The 18,008-nt window shown below is 41.1% G+C and overlaps 1 protein-coding gene across 1 annotated transcript; it reads left to right on the top strand.

The window, feature by feature from the left end:
* Positions 1–1,534: 1,534 nt before the first annotated feature.
* On the top strand, positions 1,535–17,390 carry iqck (IQ motif containing K). The gene is made up of 9 exons (XM_040123616.1): positions 1,535–1,610; positions 1,707–1,834; positions 1,912–2,035; positions 2,541–2,650; positions 3,712–3,764; positions 3,893–3,970; positions 4,282–4,366; positions 11,487–11,598; positions 15,882–17,390. The coding sequence occupies exons 1-9, from the start codon at positions 1,559–1,561 to the stop codon at positions 16,157–16,159; spliced, it is 1,020 nt and encodes a 339-aa protein (XP_039979550.1). The 5' UTR covers positions 1,535–1,558; the 3' UTR covers positions 16,160–17,390.
* The last annotated feature ends 618 nt before the right edge of the window (positions 17,391–18,008 follow it).

Raw genomic sequence — 18,008 nt, 5'->3', positions numbered from 1 at the left:
CAAATGCAACACACTCCTTAATTTTAAATGAAGACAAACGCCTTAAACTTAAAATTTAGGTGTCTGTTATCGTAGCCAGAGATCCTTTAATTTGAAATGGTGAAGATCAACCCGTCTCATTTGTAAAAACCCTTAGTTAAATAAAGGACAATGTAACGGGTACATGACTTTCCACTTAATTTACAAATTAATTTCATATATTTGAAAAATCCATTAAATATTAATTTAAGGTGATTTCATTTACATTTACCGACTTTACTGACAGAATCATATTTACAGGAGTCTAAAAATACATTTTGAGTAAACTCAATAGGAGACGAAACAAAAATGCCTAGAAGTTACGAAAGAATTCTCATCTTTTTCCAGGATTTTGTAGTCCAGTCAATGTTAATTTAGAATGTGTATTTCTCTCCTTGTTTGAGCTAAGGTATAGACAGCAGTGAAAAAAGGATTCAGAACTTAAACTTAAGGTAGAAATGCCACAATTTAAAAATGCTTTGTCACAAGTTAAAGTCCTGCATTCAAAAGAAGTACATAAGTATCATCAGAAAAATGTACCTAAATCACTCTCCATACAATCAAAATGGGTCATTTTACATTTCTGTATGTTATAAAATTGGATCATTATTGATCCATTAACACACAAGCATCATCATAATATTGTAGCCGATTTTAGAAGAACTAATTTTACTTATACTATTGGTTGGCTTACTGTATTACAATGCCTTGTATTTTAAAAGCTCATTATAGACTTTTAAAACCTTCATCTGCAAAAGAACACAAAATATTAAAGTACAATATTTTCCTCTGAATTGTAGTGGACTTTATGTGTAAAGTAGCAGAAAGTGGAAAGTATAGAGCAGGAGTAAATGTACTTAGTTTCTCTCCACCGCTGGCATTGAATATTAAGTAATTAATTGGACAAGCCTACTGCCTCAGAAATAATTTTGTTTTTCCCCAAGTGCTTATAGTGGCAAATATAGAATCATACTGTGTATATTTATTCCTTTTATAAATTTATGACCAGAATTCAAATCCTGCATCCAAGTCTTCAAAGGTTAAACATAGTGTCAATAGCGAGTTATCTGCTGCTCTCTAGTAGCGAATAGGGGAACTACAGAATTAACGGATTGGAGCTCTAGCGATTTTTTTTTTTTTCCCTACATTTAAAACAGATCAAAATCACAATATTTTCTTTCTTTCTTTCTTAAAAAAAAAAAAAAACATTTCGAGAAAAAAAAACCTGACTTTTGTTTGCTGTGACCACCGATATAAACCACTTAGAATACGGCAGACATGGACACCATCAGCGGCAGGAGGCTGTATTAAGTATTACACAACGAGTAACGTTATGATAACGCGTTACACTACAAGTAAGCTATAAGCAGAGGGTGTGTGTGTATATCATTTGCTCATTTTCCCTTACTATCTCCCACTGCTCGTAGTCCTGTATAGTTCTAACTTGCGCTTACACCGGAAGTAGGTCTCCAAGGAAGCATAACTACTTCCTTGGCAACCAACGAGTCCTTGACGACCGCTGGAGAAAACAAGCAAAATAATGGAGAAGATAATCGGTGCCAAAAAATCGCTTTGGCAACAAGTTTGTGAAGGTAAGAGGATAAAGAAAACTGCTCTATTCGTTTAAGCTTTCGTGAACCGAACAAAAAAGTTAATTTTTTTTTTTTTTTTTAAACGTGTTGTTGGAGAGTACGAAGCTGAGCAGCCCAGTCCCCCCGCTGCTGTGTGGACAGAAAACAGCTTAGTGAGTACCCAGTTCTCCCAGTACAGCGCCAGTACACACTCCCCAGTCTGCTATGGACTCAACACAGCCAAGGTCAGCCGTACAACTCTGCCACATTAGTCTGCCGTATGTCTCTCTCAAGCAATTACAACAGTCTCTGGTTTCATTAGGTGTTTGTGGATGGGGATCCTCTGAAAGACTTTGACCCACTTCTCTGCCGCCCTGCTCTCGCTGGCCACACTGTGCTAAGAAAACCTCGTCCACCAAGCCAGAGGCGACCCTCAGCAGCTCAAAGTACATTGCCTCTACAACTCCGTGAACTATGAAACTCTGCACCTGATGATAAAAATAATTGTTGGTCTCAGCCTCACAGTACTTCTTTGATGGAATAATACGACCCTCCCCAAGAATTTCTGTGATGATAATTACTTGGCGTACAGAAAGAAATTAAAACAATTGTAGAAACACTTCACAACAAACAACCGAAATATAAACTAAAACCGTAAAAAAGAAAAAAAAAACTGTTAAAGCCAGATTTTGACACAGGGTCTCTCTTCAAGACAAGATGGAGGAGGGAGGACCAGTCAAAGTTGGTACTCTACTTCAGATTTCTGACAAAGTTGTGGTCAATCAAATTATGTAGGCAGACTGAACCTGGGGCTTTTGGGGCCGCAAAGGGTCTGAGGCCCCTGGGCAGTTGCCCACATGGTAAGATGAACAGGCTTTGCCCTGCAGGGTGCATTTGTACACAAATGTCTGTGGCATCCTGGTCTATATAGTGTATGTCTGTGTGTGTGAGTGTCTGTGTCAGGTCCCGTCACACGTTTTATGGAGAGGAGGGTGTTTCCAGTGTTGTTGCCTGGACTGGAGGCTTTGCTGAGAGAAGCTCAGAAACACGGCTGTTTCCAGGTCTGAATTTCATGTGATCCATCCTACATCCATCTAGATGACCAAGGATTGTTTTAAAACCTAATGTATCTAAGTACATTTCTTTAAGTACTGTACTTAAGTACGGATTCAAGGTACTTTGCTTGAGTATTTTCATTTTCTGCCATTTTATATTTCCAGTCTACTACATCTCAGAGGCAACTACTGTACTTTTTAATGCGCTACATTTTTCTGTCAGCTATAGTTACTTGTAACTTTTCAGATTACAATTTTTCTTACCCTTCCTGTCCAGTGAAAACTATTTTTCTCCAAATATTGTGATTTTGAATTTGAGCTTTTCTTATAAAGTGAAAGAGAAAGTGTTCCTTTATGGGTTGAGAAAATTCTCATTGACACAAATTTGAAAACAGGGCTGTTTTTCCCAGACTTTTTAGAGATAAGTGATTCTCACAGGACAGTGACCCTACAAGCATATGGTGATCTTATAGAATATGATGCATTGCTGTAGATTAAGATTCTCAGTGGTATATAAAATAGTTCAACTTAGCGCATCCTTAAACAACTACAGCATGAAAATGCAGCGTACGAACGAATGCACCAGTAATATTAATCCTGAAACTTAATATATAACAGCGACCATTTATCTGCATAATTATTACTTTTACTTTTGATACATTAAATACATTTTGCTGATAATACCTGAAAACCACTTTATTAAGGGTTGGAATGCAGGACTTTTACTTCTAGTGGAATATTTTCACAGTTTGGTAAAGCTACTTTTACTTAAGTAAAGGATCTGAATACTTATTCCACCACTGAATATACAATGACAAACCACATCAACTTCCACAGTCTATGTACATTTACTCTAGTACTGTGATTAAATACAGTTTTAGGTACTTGTACTTTACTGGAGTGTTTGTTTTTCCTTGCTTTTACTTAAGTGAGAGATGGAATGCAGGACTTTTACTAGTGATGGGGTATTTTTACATTGTACTTTTACTCATGAAATGAGTATAAGTAGTGCTGAATACTTCTTCTGCCTGTTACATGGCATTGAGTTTTCTTCTTTTGTGTTGCAGAGGAAAAGAACAGCATTTAACCCATGTGACTTCCTAACAGAGTGGCTATACAAGTAAGGCCCTCACTACTCTCAGCAATTCTCTCTTCACTCTATTATACTTACCTCACCCAGTAAATTCTCTCAAATGTCATATGCGTGTCATGTGTTTTCATCCTCTCTCACTCTTCCTCTTTCCTCAGCCATAACCCCCGCAGGCAAGGACAGGTCCCAGTCAACTTCTATGACATCCCCTTTGTCAAGGACTTGCTCAGCACGCAGTGAGTGTCTCCTCAACCTGTCACCTGTCTTGCCACACACGCTACAGCTGTTTGTCTGCAAAATCCTTGTTTGTCAAGAAATTAAACTATTTTTTTTTTATTTGAAAACTTATCTTTGACATTTTGTAGTTTCGCGGTCTCCAGGTTCCTGTCTCATCTCCAGTGTCTAGTGTAGAACGAACATTAATTTCATTGTAACTAATTTTGCAGAAACTAGATTTGAGTTCTGAAATCCACAGATACATGCTGTGAATGTGCATGTCGCCATGCTTCCTGTCTTGTCACATTTTTCTTTCTCTCTCCATCCTAAGCCCAAGGCGTCCCATCCCTCTTTTTCTACTGCTGAGTGAGGATCAAGCTGCTCTGCTCATCCAGGCCTTCTGGAGGGGATACAAGGTAAACTGGAAATGACTAGAAGCAGGCTTTCTCTCCAACCCTTTCATAAAGGACTAGAACTAGGAATGCAACCAAACAGAGTTACAGAAAATTGATTACAGGGGTCTGAAAAGCCTCAAAAAGTGGCAAACAAACTTTAACAAACACACAAACTCAAAAATCTAAGAAAATCTCGGAAATTTCAAATTAAAAGCTGGGAACAAAATACAAAAATGTTGCTTAAACCTTGATGTGTATTACATTCTAACATTTATGAAACTATCCCTTCACATATTTCCATATAACTTTAGCTGGGTGTGCCTGGGCTAGTCTGGCTTGCCAACTCTAATTACCTCCTCTCAAACTTTTCAAGTTGATGTAAGAAGTTACTCTGTGGAAAAAATTTGAATTTTAATGTCAAAAGCATGAAGGAAGCCTGCAATTACCCCACACACCACAGTGAGTCTGTATGCCTGTGTGCGCTTACATGTGTGTGGGTCTGTTAGGATACAATAGGCTCCCTCCTGCGTGCGTGTACTTTGGCACACATTGCGATCTTGTTGTATAATTCCATCCCACTGAAAAGCCGCTGTTCCACAGGGACTGCAATTTCATTCAGCAGCATGATTATGTCATCAGTGATGACGGGCTTTAATTCCCTCCTGTGTGGGCGTCGTGGTCTGCAGTGCCTCTGTACTGTGATATAAATAGACATACACAGACACTACCAGAGGAAAACAGCCGCAGTTTCTCCACACACAAATAAACCCCGGCTCATATCGTTTAAGGATGCAAGCAGGGATCATGTTTACCAGCCTCGACAGCGTATGGCTGGTATTGTGTTCACCTTGTGAGTCTGTGTGTGTGTGTGTGTGTGTGTCATCAAGGCAAAATGTGGTCCTGGGGACACCTGCTGTCACGGGAACTACCACAGGGGCAGTTTTGAGTACTTTGGCAGGTGTCTGTCTGTCTGTCTATCTGTGGAAAGATTTTGTCACCACGATATCATCATCATGATGGTGCAAGACGCAGCTACGAAACTTTACAGGTGTGTAGTTGAGATCAAAATGGAGGCCAAGCTCGAAGATGGGTTCGGTCCAACCCATGAGTACGGAGTAAACATGTAATAATGTAGTAATGACTATTGAGTACTCAGTGCAAGATGGTCTGAGTTTTGTTTGTCTCACCAGAAACTCTTATTTTTTCTTATCCTTCATGCTTGTGGGAGGCTTCAGCTTCACCATCGAGAAGAAAAGATGCCAGCTGTGCAAATACATTCTGTTCGAACAATCTGAAAATATGTTTTTGCATGCAGTTGAATTTGTTGGTGTATGCATGAAAAGATGTACTGAATGTGCGTGTGCATGTATCCAGATTTGGACCACTTTTACACAAGCAAGGGGCAACGCTTCCTCTTTTTTTCTTTTCTGCAACAACTCAAAATCTAATTGGCCTCTGCTCCCATCAGGTGGCAGCAGTGAGCCAGATGCCTGTCACTTCTCACTTTGATTACCCTGAACTAAGAGGGGTTCAGTAGGGCCACTAATAGTACTGCAGCCAGGCACCCCAAGGGATTTAGAAAAAGAGAGGCACAGCCAGAAAGATACAGTGTTAGTAAAGAGAGAGAATGGGAGGATATATTTGGAAAGATAAAGCTCAAGCTGGATTTGGAACATTTTTGGATGAATGGATGACAAAAGGGAGGCAAGATTATGCTGCAGAGTGGCCTCGGATTAGGAATGGGGCAAGATTGAGGGAAATGCAGCATTTGCATTGGGAGAGAGATGGAGGATGAAGCCCCTGATAAGCACAGGGCGGCTGTGAACGCAGCACTATCAGGGTCATAAGTTGAGGCTCAGCCTGTTAAACACACAGAGGATCATGACTTATTTAAGATACACAGGGTAGAGTTATTTTGGGTTGGCACTGAGGCAAGGTCCTGACAGGCGATGTAGTGTGTCACGGCTGCTGTTACCTGGGCTCGAGCAAAACATCAGTTAACAGCACAGTGGGCAGCAGAGCAGAGACAAGGACATCAGCGCACACAGTCACCTGTGTAGAAATGATGCACTGTAAAACCTCATTTGTTTCTGTGTGTATACATACAGTATGTGTGTAACATAGTTTCCGTCTATGTGTCTGCTGCCATGAGAATGTGTACGGATGTGTTTGCAAACAGCATGTGACAATTCAATATAATCATTCATTTTCTGCCATTGTAGAGGCATTCTGACAAAATTCTCATTGCATAACATCATGGGTCTTAGATCTCATATCTAAGTGAACAATAAGAAGCTATATTTCAACATAATCTTTCCCAGTGTGAGGTTTTTAAGTACTTGAGTATATTTTTTAGGGTTTTATGAGAGTATAATAGGATTATGGGATTTTGTGGTAGAAGAACACAAAAAAAAAAATCCATTTGACTCAATAATGAATATGAGTTTTCCCTGTGGTTTTTGAATATTTTACTAAATATTGTAACATGTAAATATCGAGATAATTGATAATTATGCTGATTGCAAATATCAAAAACCCCTATCTTTATCAATATAATCTGTTCTCTTCACCCCCCTCCACACACCCTCTTTTTCCCCTCACTCTTACACTCTCTGCTGTTATATAACCTGCCTGACGCAGCGCTGACTGCAGAGGATGTGTGTGTATTTGTGCGAGTATGTGTGTATTTGTGTGTAAGAAAGACAGACAGACTGAGGCCCATTAGGCAGGGAAGGAGAGTATTTTGGTAGATTGGAGTTTTATCCCTCCATTATTAATCTCTTTCATCAAAACATATTGAGGACTGGAGAAAAGCAGCGGCAGAGATAGTACACACAGAGACACACACACACACACACTAGCTCACATACATAACCCAGACAATGCGATTGTCTCTTGTTTCACTCACGGAGAACTATAGTGAGCTGCTAGGTCTAAACATATTACATAATCTTCTTTACACCATGTGCCTTAGCCCAACTCTAATCCATTCATCCATGCCTGCTACGGTAATGCACACATACGGTATGTACGTGCACACACTCCACTGATCACTAAGACTTCTCAGGCTCTCTCAGGACTAGTCAGCTGAGTTGGAGTGATGTAGTAGCTGTGTAATAAATAGGGATCACAATTAGGCTGTCAATATTAAGGGGTTGTAGTTGGGTAGAGAAGCAGCCTTTTATCATAATCATTTCACTTTCTCCATTTTCAGATTTAAGCAACACACACTGTGGTTGGCCACATCCTGGCTATAGTCTACCTTTACCTAGCATGATCAATCCCAGTCCTGTCCAACCAAGTCCAACTCCGATCAGATAAGGGTGACTGGTTATCTTGTTTCCATCCAAGATGTTTTGATGGATTTGATTCTAAGCTATGTGTGTTGTTTTTTTTTAGTTTGACATTTTTGGAAACATACTGTTTCGCTTCCTGGCAGAGAGTTAGATGAGAAGATTGATACAAATCTCATATTTGTCCTGTAAATACAAAGCTATAGCCAGCAGCCAATTAGCTTTACTCAGCACAAGACTAGAAATAGCGGGAAAACAGCCTGACAATTTGCCTCGCCGTTTTATGGTTCAGAATATTTCTTATTTGGGGGCAGTTGTTAGGCAACGAGCGGAGATTCCAACTGCTGTTTTCAGCCAAGGAACTGTCCGCTCAACAAGTCCTCCAAACTAAATGACCCTATAGATTGCTTGTCCCTACCCTTGGATATGACCCATAGGAGCATACAAGCAGCGGACCTTCGTTTTCATGGTACAAATGTTAAGGTTAAAGTTGGAAAACCATCATGGTTTGGTTAGGTTTAGGCACAAAAACCACTTGGTTAGGTTCAGGAAAAGATTTTGGTTTGGGTTAAAATAAGTACTTCCTTAAGGTTAGAGAACCTTCGCCCTATGATTACAATAATAAACACACGTAACGTTGTAGAAAGGTCATAGATAAGAGAAACAACTTTGACTGTCAGTTTTGGAGAGGAAACAAACAGCAGTCTCCTGTGTGAAATTTCTGCATTTTGTTAACCCATCCATCCACCCCAACTCAGAATTTGATGCTTTATTTCTAAGGGTAACTACTGTATGTAATGCACAATAATAAAGTCATAGGGTTTTTTTATTTCTTTTTTTAATTTGTTTTGACTAAAAATGTCGGCCCTGTTACAGTCCCAACATGTCTGAGGAAAGTACTCTTGGATTAGTAGGCCCAGTTATTGTTAAGAAGTGGGGCACTTAGAGTACTGATTGGTATTCCTCTTGACATAAACTAATAGAATCACACACACCCAATCCCCAGAGAGCTTTATAGTCTCAGCAGAAGTAGGTCTGTGATTCCAGCTGAATGATCCGAGGGCAGAAATAGATGAATGGTTTGGTCCAGTGGTAAGTCAGTGACGGGTCACATGCAGTGGCACTCATGCAGAAAATGTGTCACAGGCACTCAGGACATCCTGTAGCAGGGGCTCTGCTTCGTCCTCGCTTTCCACTCCTGTAAAGGGGCTGTAGGGGCATGCTGTCCCAGAATCAGATTGACTGGTCAAGGACCTACACAGGTAGCCCTGTAATATACACTTCCGTCTGAAATATAGGGAGTATTTTTGATCTTACATACCTTTAAGTGTTCTTCCAAAGGACAGTAGGGTCACAGTGCAACCATTTACTTTGTATGAGTCTATACAGGCACGAATCAGATCACAGGGTGCTTGGCTGGTTAAACCTTGATGGAAGCATCAGTCAACAAAAAGATGATGGGTGGGTGGGTGGGTGGGTGGATTGAGTGTGGAGGGTAGCTAGAGTAGACTATGGTGGCTGTGTCTTTATAAAGCCTGTCTGTGTGGCTGGTGATGCAACTGCAGCCAGTCCCTCCGAACAGAAGCCATTGTGCTGCTGCGGAGTGTGAGACTGGGAGAGGAGCTCAGTCTCACAGGCAGATTTGCACAAAAAGGAAGGCAGCTTGAAAGGCTGTGCAGTACAATTGAAGTGTGCGTGAGAGAGAGGATGAGGAAGGCATACTGTGCAAGGTTTTTGTTTCTGTGTTGTTGAGTGTAGGGGGTTCTGCTTGTGCTGCTGACATTTTGGGCTTTGAGAGATAGAGGAGGATGGAATCCCTCTTTTTAGTGTTTTGTGCTGCCGTGTGATTTTTCAGCACGTATGCACTTGCTTGTGGTTGTGCTTTTGCATGTCAAATAATGCGTGTGAATCCATGCAGCCTCGGAATGTCTTGCTAATTTTTCTAACCACTCTAATCCCATCCTTCATGCATGCACACAGCATGAGAGGGCTGACTCACATGCACACTGAAACAGACTCTCTCTCTTGTGCAATGACATGGCCGATTATAGCAACAGGATATTTTATTATCTTACATTAGGAAGAATGGATGAAAAGATATATAAATTGTTGTCATAAATTAAGTTCTTATACTCTCACACAAAGCATAAATACACACAAACACACAGAGTCCTAGACCAGCTTCATGCACACAGTCAAAACAATACTTCACCCCAGCTAATCAGCTGGGCTGATGCACACAGGCAGGCTTCAAAACACTCACATACACTCACCTCAGCTCTTTGTCTCCTGCTATCACACACAAACTGTCAACACTCTGTAGAAAGCTTGTATGTTCACAAATTCAGCTTTCCCTGAACGGAGGACAGCAGAATCAAAACTGGAGGTTTAAGGTTTTTTCAGCATACCAGCAGAAGGGACAGAGACTAGAAATGGCCACACAAGCGATGCTGAGCAAACACAACAGACCCCAGCCCTCCCACCCCTCCTGACCCTCACCCCTCATTTCCATTTCTATGGTTTGCTCTCATCAGCAGAGAGGCTGTTGCGGCGTTGTGACACCCAGTGAATTAGCTATTGGAGCTAACTAGTCTTACCCATTCCTCGACCCATCACCAGGCATACAGTATACAACTGCTAATAGCAACACTATTGTCGCCAAACAAACAAGCACTCATGGGAAATGTTCGGGTCGAATGGAGAGGGAGGAGCAGGAGGAAAACAAGATTGGGGAGAGGAGTGATGGGAGAGAATACAGAGTAGAGAGGAGAAAGGTGGACTGAAAGGGATGACGTGCTGGAGAATGGGGTGTTGGTATGGGAGATAGTATCTGAGGAGAGGCACACCTGGGTACTGAAGGAGAACGGGGAGAAGACAAGAGCCGACCGGAGACAAAGGAGAGAAGAGAGGAGGAAACAGAAGGAAAAGGAAATGGAAGGAGATGAAGGCCTAGTTTAGTGGTAGGAGGAGAACACAAAGAAGGGAACGCAGAGTGAGCTCTTCATATTTTCTATTAATCTAAAACAGCAAGTCTGTTTAGTTATCTCTCGGGGAAGCCAGCTGCCCACACACAAACACATACAACAACTACAGGAACTTCCTCAGAGAACAAAAGAGCTCACGCTAACTAAAGACTGAACATAGAGACAGCTTATTGACAGTTAGAATGCACAGATATGATGCCAAATTTCACCAATTTACCCACGGACACGGACCATGTGGACACGGACACTCAAACACACTCAGTTACACATCTAAACACGCTTCATTACCATCTACAGTGATGGTCCTTTCAGACATGGTATACACATCCTCAGTACAGGGGTTTTCTTCAGTCACTATCTTGCATATTTACATAACACACACACACAGAGACCTCAATAAACTGTTTATAGCAAGGTTATGCAACAGTGTAGCATCAAAGTTAAAGCTGCAAGTCATAACTCCACATTAAAACTATAATAATGATTATAATAATAAACCTTATTTATATATCCCCTAAAAACATTAATAGGAGTTTTTTTTTTATATAGGATGGGCTTTAAGAAGTGATTTAAAAGATGTTACTGATTCTGCAAACCTCAGATCCCTCAGTCTTTAACTACAACATAGATGGTGGAACATCTAATGGCAGGTTTGTTAAGTTGTTTCACCTTGTTTAGACAACACTGGGCGCTTACTGGTACTGATCAGCTTGCAACTTAATTAAGTTATTGATGATATTTGCTTATCCGAATTCATGCATGTGCTGCTTTTGCACGTGTACTGTGTGTGTGTGTGTGTGTGTGTGTGTGTGTGTGTGTGTGTGTGTGTGTGTGTGTGTGTGTGTGTGTGTACACGTGTTATAGATCAGGGCACGACCAGATGTGCAGGAGCTGCGCCAGTGGCAAAAAGAACTAAGAGAGAACCACAACATTGCCAGAACTGTTGAGCAGTTCTGGGCCCAACAAGAGAGCCGAGGTGGGAGCACGCACACACTCACATTGTATCACTAAATGCCAGGGCTCAGGCTTGCTGGCAACATGATACTGTAGCAATGATTTTGAATTTCTTCTGGTGCCCAATGACAGCTGCTACTAGGCAGGCAGGATGCCAACCCACTTTAAACTTACACACACACACACACACACACACACACACACACACACACACACACACACACACACACACACACACACACACACACACACACACACACCCACACACAGGCTAGAATGCGTAGATATCAACCTATACAGTACTATACACATTCACACAAATACACACTTACATAGACACACACACATAGAAACTGCAGAGATACAGCATTCATCCCGACGTGGCTTTAAAGTTAAAGCAGAGCGATGAGGATTCTTGGAGCAGTGACACAGAGAGAGAAGAGATAGAGATAGAGATAGAAAGAGAGACAAGAGGAGAGACTAGGAGGAAGAGAGGGAAGATTGCAATTGAAGGAGTGAAAGAAAATGTCTGCAGGGCTCAGGGTGTGTTTGTGTGACAGAGATAGAGCAGAGAATTAGGGCTGGTGATACATGTGAAGAAAGAGTAGAGATACAGAGCAAAGAGGGAGGGAGATGAAGACAGAGAGAAGTATTAATTGATAACGTGTGTCTAGGACTTTGAGTGCGTGTGTGCGTGTGCGTGTGTGTGTGTGTGTGTGTGTGTGTGTTTATGCCTGTGTGTGTCTGGTTTGTGTGTGTTGTGTGTTCACACATGAAGGACAGAGTAGAGCAGCTGAGAATGCAGTCTCGTGTCCAGAGTGACTGAGTGTGGCATTAGAGCTTAAAGAAAGAGACAAAACTTTGTCCTTGAACATACAAACACACGCGCACGCACACACACACACACACACACAAAAACACACACACACACACACATACAGGGATACACTGTGCAAGTGATTCCTATCCAGTAAGTCAAAAGACAGGATGCTCAACACACAAATATGATTACAAATTGGTTTGATACTCAAGGGATGGCTATGTCAGTCTGTCTATCTTTTGGTCTGTTGGTCCTCCACAGATGGATTGCTATGACATTTTGTACAGAATTTTTAGGATGAATCTATTGGATGGCTTTCTATGAAAATTGTCACCTCCCGATAAGGACGAATTTTCACCTGTTGGGTGATCAACTCACGTTTCCTTTAGTGCCATCATCAGGTTAAAATTTTAATTTGTCCAGCACTTTGATTTTTGGCTAAATACCCGCAAAACTAATGACATTCTCTTCAGCTTCACTTGTATGCATTTTGCCATGCTAGTGTTAGCATTTAGCTCAAAGCATTGCTGTAACTGTGCCTCAGTACAATCTCACAGAGAATGACACACTAGCATGGTTATAGACTCTTACTCATGTTCCGTACATTTTTTCTAACAATACCTAAACTTAGAAGAAGAAAAGTGAAAATAAATAGCCAAACGTAATGAATATACTGGTGGATCGCTTCAGCCACTCCACGTGGTAGTACTATGACTGCACTGACTACAAACGAGACTAAATCTACTGAAAAAGAAAAAGAGACCATGCCTAAACATACACAATTCCAGGGTCACTTTGTCTGCTTTTTCTATGTGGTTTCTTCGTTTAGTTCCTTCAGATTCCCACTACTGCAACAACAACAACTGCTACTCTTCCTGGGGTCCACATAAATGTATTTACTATACTTAAGTGAAAATTATACACTTGACATCCATACACACGGTAAGATGCAACAATACTAATGACAAAAATTGGGACAGAACAACACAATAACCCAAAAACCTGTCTAGTACAATAGTTATATAATATGTTATCATCCCCTTAGAGAACTGAAAAAATCAGTGAAGCAACATCCATCCCCTTGACTGCCTTATAAAATAATGGTATCTGTACGAAAAGAACAGATTTCTCAAAAGTATTTCTGTAGATGTAGTTATGATGATATTGAATTTAAAACAAATAAGGAATAACACCCCGTTCAAAGGGTTATTCATTCAATGAGGGGTATTTTAGCCCACCTGATAGGGCTGTGGTGGTACGTCAGACAAAAAAAGGTTGGGCAACTCTGCACCACACTACCATTATTACAAGGCAATGTGGACATGCTAAAACTAGAGGAGAGACTGTAAATTAATGTGCACACAGCCAATGACAAACACACACTCCAGCATGAACATCCAAGCTAGTTATACAATGAACAATGCAACTACACTGACACATTCCACACAACAAAAGGGGTTCACTGCAGCCGTGTCAGGCTGAGATGAACATTCTTCCACTGGGGTGCCACAGCCACACAGAGCTGCTGCTGCTAACCACAGCTACCGATACTGCACTACTACTGCTGACCTGACATTCTAGCAGGGGGCCTGGGGATGTGTGTGCGTATGTGTGTTTGTAAGAGGGTGTGTGAGTGTACAAGAGAGTCTGCCCAGACTGTTGGCCCAAATAGACGCCATTTTCTGAACTCTTCAGCAGAGTCCGAAACCGATGAGAATGGGAGAGAACCAGAAATGTGTTATATAGATAGAGGCCGGGAGGGAGGAGAAGAGATTGGTGCTGAAGTTGCAGTTTGTTTGCTGGTTTTTCCTGTTGTTCTTTTGGATGTAATGAAGCAAGCACTGCCCTCCAGCACTGACAGATAAATGACCCATGTTTGAAACAGAGACAGAGGCAGCGAGAGGGTGAGTTAAAGAAATGAGGAGGGAGACATTATTTAGGGAAGCCCCCTCCTTGCTGTATACACGCTCTTCGAGTCGATCCAGCAACAGCTGCACTCACATCATTTGACCCGAGGAGACCAGCATGCGATACCTCTTCAGCCATTTCAGGTTTTATAGTCTGAAATCAGAATTGGTCAGAGATGGAGGTAAGAACAAGAAGGCTAAGAGCAAGGTAACCCAGAGAGCAGACACACAGTGATACTTCAAGCTCAGTGGGTCACGGCTTATTGGACAGGTGCAGCTCTCCGCAGCTCATGAATCACCATATGACTGCCCTTGACTGTAACTTGACACTTTGGATGTTTACCATCAGAGCAAGGTATGTTCAAACAGAGTAGTTAGCTAGCCTGGAAAACACTTTACCTCTTAATGGTAATGAAAATAATGAGTCAGAGTATGTGTATTAAAATAGCAATTCATGTTGCTGCTAATAGTATGTCAGGAAATGAAATACTTGTATAAATGTGTCAGTTAGAGTTAATTATTCCCACGTCCCACACAAGTTGAACTCTGCATTTTAAATATCTTCCTCCTCTATAATAAAGACCCTCAACAACATGTTTGGATTATTAAAACTATCAGTCATGGTATCTGAGACTGGAAAAAACATTTTTAGATGATTTTTTTTTTTAAGTAATAAGGGGCTGCACTGGTCCAGATGCTACAGATGGTAATGATGCACCTCAGAGAGGAAAAAACTATAATTAGCACTTTTGAAAACCACAGTTACAGTCATTAGTTTGTAAATATAGCAAAGCAAATTTTATCTGTTGGTGGCTCTTGTTGTGGTGTAAATGGCCAAATATAGCTGACTCTTCATCATAGCTTTACATCCGTAATGTCAAAGCCATTGCCTTTTACTGGCAGATAACAAAAGGCCACCACAAAAGCCTCGCAGCTGTCACAGTGAGTAAGTGTCGGTAACTGGCTGAATCACGGTTTGTTAAACAGGTTCACAGTTTTTTCAGCCCAGGCCTTATTAAAATATTTTTTCATATGAATTGTAATTGGGAATAGCACAACCTCACTAATTTTTGAAAAACTAACTGGCCAGTTGTTTAGGCCTTTAAACATTAGGATAATGTACTTAAAAAGAAAAACAGGATTCTCAGAGTATGATTACATACGTGTATGTACAGATAAAAAGGGGAGTTTCTTTCTTAAAGGATTTGTTGATATTTCTCATTAAAACATCCATGCTAGAAACAAATAGTTGTGCAAAATAAAATCTATAAAACCTGACACAAAAAAGCCTCATAGATGCCTATGAGGCTTTTTTGTGTCAGGTAGAACGTTTAAGGATCAGTCTGATGCTTCAGTGAGCTTTTCATTTTTTAAGAGGAGATTTTTTCAGTTTTTTGAAAGGCACTAAAATGTTGCCTCAGTGGAGTGCAGAGTGCAGTAGAATGGCAAGATTCTCAAAATTAAGCTTATTTTTTAGATGTGCCACGCACATTTCTAAATGATGAACATTTATCACTGTCCACTTAAAACAACAATAAACCTATTCATGTTAAGCCTGCAGTTTTTGTTTGTCTCCAGTGGGCTCGGCTATGACTGATCTTCCAGAAAGCCCCAAACCCGGTAACTCTGATGTGTCCATCCAAGTGGTTTCCCCCACCCCCCAGAGCACCGTGGTCCACACCCCCACCACCCAGATGAGCCCTGAGGCTGGTGAGTGGCTGGCCCCCAGCCTCTGCAGCGTGGAGGAAATGGCCTCCACACTACCGCTGAATAATGTCCTGGCTGTAGCCATGCCTGGTGACAAATCGGTGACTGGAGTGTCTCCATCATTAATTGGACCTCACAACCTGAGCTAACTGAAATCAACAGCTCTGAGGACAAGGTTTTTCTGGTGTATAAAGGCTTTTAATCTCTAGGTTGACGTCAAATTGACCAAAGTGATCAGTCAAACCAGCCATTAACAATGCCTGTAACCAGTGGGATATGGCCAGGCAGGCATTTATGGTCTGAGATCCATGTCTAATAAGTTGATTGCTTTTATTGCATTTTTGATGGATCACTTCCTTTCACGGGTCTCACCCACCAAATGAACACCATATAATACGGTTCACTTATTATACTGTCGGTAATGAAACCTCTTGTAACTGACTTAATATTTCCTCTCAGCAGGTCTAGCTCACTGGAAGATAACCAGCCATATTCCCTTGACTTGTAATTTCCTTTTTCTTTAGCAGTACGTGCCAAAAAAACAAAAGAGGTTATAGCGTTTCCATTCAAGCCAGGAACTGAGGCCAGAGTGAAAGGTGATTCGGCATACAGAGCAGCACTTTCTCTCCTGTTTATCAGAAAAGGAAATTACCCTGTCAAGGAAACAGAAAATTAATAAAAGGTTCACTGGTGGGTTACCGACTGCTATCTGACAGAGAAGCAAAAAGAAATATCTAATATATTCATTAGCGCTCACTATTTTACAAGTGATTATAACCCTGTTATATAGCTCACCTTCAGTAATGTAAACATATATATGTGAAAAATATTATATCGTATAATATCATAGCGACATTTAAGCTGTTAAATGTCACGGATGGAAAAAGAAACGCATAATCAGCAAAATTGTTTACTTGTTACTGATAACGTAACATTTCCAGCATATGGTCTACTGGTAAGATAGGAAATTTGTGTGATAGTTTGTAGCATGGCCTAATGCATAAATCACACAACATCAAATACCAACATCACAATAGATAGATATAAATACGGCTACAATGTTAAGACTTTGACACTGCATGATGGTGCGATTGCCTAATATTTTTCGTATCTTGTGTGTGATAATTTTGTACTTTGTTTTATGTATTCCCACATAACAGCAAATTTAGAATATTTGTATTTTTTTGTCTATGGTTTTGGTATTTTGCTTAATGGTTAGATATTTTTGCAGTGACTCTGCTGAGTCCATAACCTTAAGCTGTCTGTTTTTGTGGCTAGTAGTGATAAAGCATCATCTTAAATGTCACGGATCAGCCTTGGGAAGTTCATTTAATTTTATTTGCAAAACCATGCTGGATAAAAAGACTGCTGGCTCCTCAACTGCCTCTGTATTTCTTTGCTCTTTTTCAATGCCAACATAAAAGACTGTGCGGCTGTCTTTTCCTGACTGTGTGTCAATTAAACTGAGTGAATAAAGTGCACTCCTGGCATTTTTCCATCACTCTTTGAACCCAGCGTACCTGAGAGGATACTTCTGGTTTCCTCTCCAGCGACTCTGCCGAGCAGTGAGACGGCAGTCTTGTGACGGATGGCCCTCCTGACCGTCCCAGTCTCAGTCACTGATGCACACCGCCTCACAGTGCGGCATGAGGAGGGTCGTGTATCTCCCTTTGCAGGTATGTGGATGCCTGGGAGACAGCTGACACCGAGAGAGCTGATAAAAAAGCCCATTTCATTCTGGAGACATCTGATGGGCCCGAGTGAAACCGAATCACACAGCAGCAGGAGGGAGTGGGCACCACGCTGTCAGAGCAAAAGCAGATAACAACTGGTTCTGGGCTGCGATTCCAGGCTGATAATGGAAGCGCAGCATACAACTGTGTTTACACACAGAGATCCTGAGTAAAAAAAAAATCAGTTCACGTGTGTGTGTGGGCTCGGAATATACTGATTAGAAGTTACACTAACACCAGTATTAAATGTACTAGCCAAACATTG

Source organism: Xiphias gladius, chromosome 3, assembly GCF_016859285.1.
Source record: "Xiphias gladius isolate SHS-SW01 ecotype Sanya breed wild chromosome 3, ASM1685928v1, whole genome shotgun sequence".
Lineage (NCBI taxonomy): Eukaryota > Metazoa > Chordata > Actinopteri > Istiophoriformes > Xiphiidae > Xiphias > Xiphias gladius.
Note: the sequence above shows the minus strand (reverse complement) of the source record. Positions and strands in the feature narration are given on the sequence as shown.

Coding starts and splice junctions, on each gene's coding strand:
- iqck (XM_040123616.1), top strand. CDS start 1,559: ATGGAGAAGATAATCGGTGCCAAAAAATCGCTTTGGCAACAAGTTTGT. Junction 1,835..1,911: donor ATGGACTCAACACAGCCAAG/GTCAGCCGTACA, acceptor TGGTTTCATTAG/GTGTTTGTGGATGGGGATCC. Junction 11,599..15,881: donor GGCCCAACAAGAGAGCCGAG/GTGGGAGCACGC, acceptor GTTTGTCTCCAG/TGGGCTCGGCTATGACTGAT.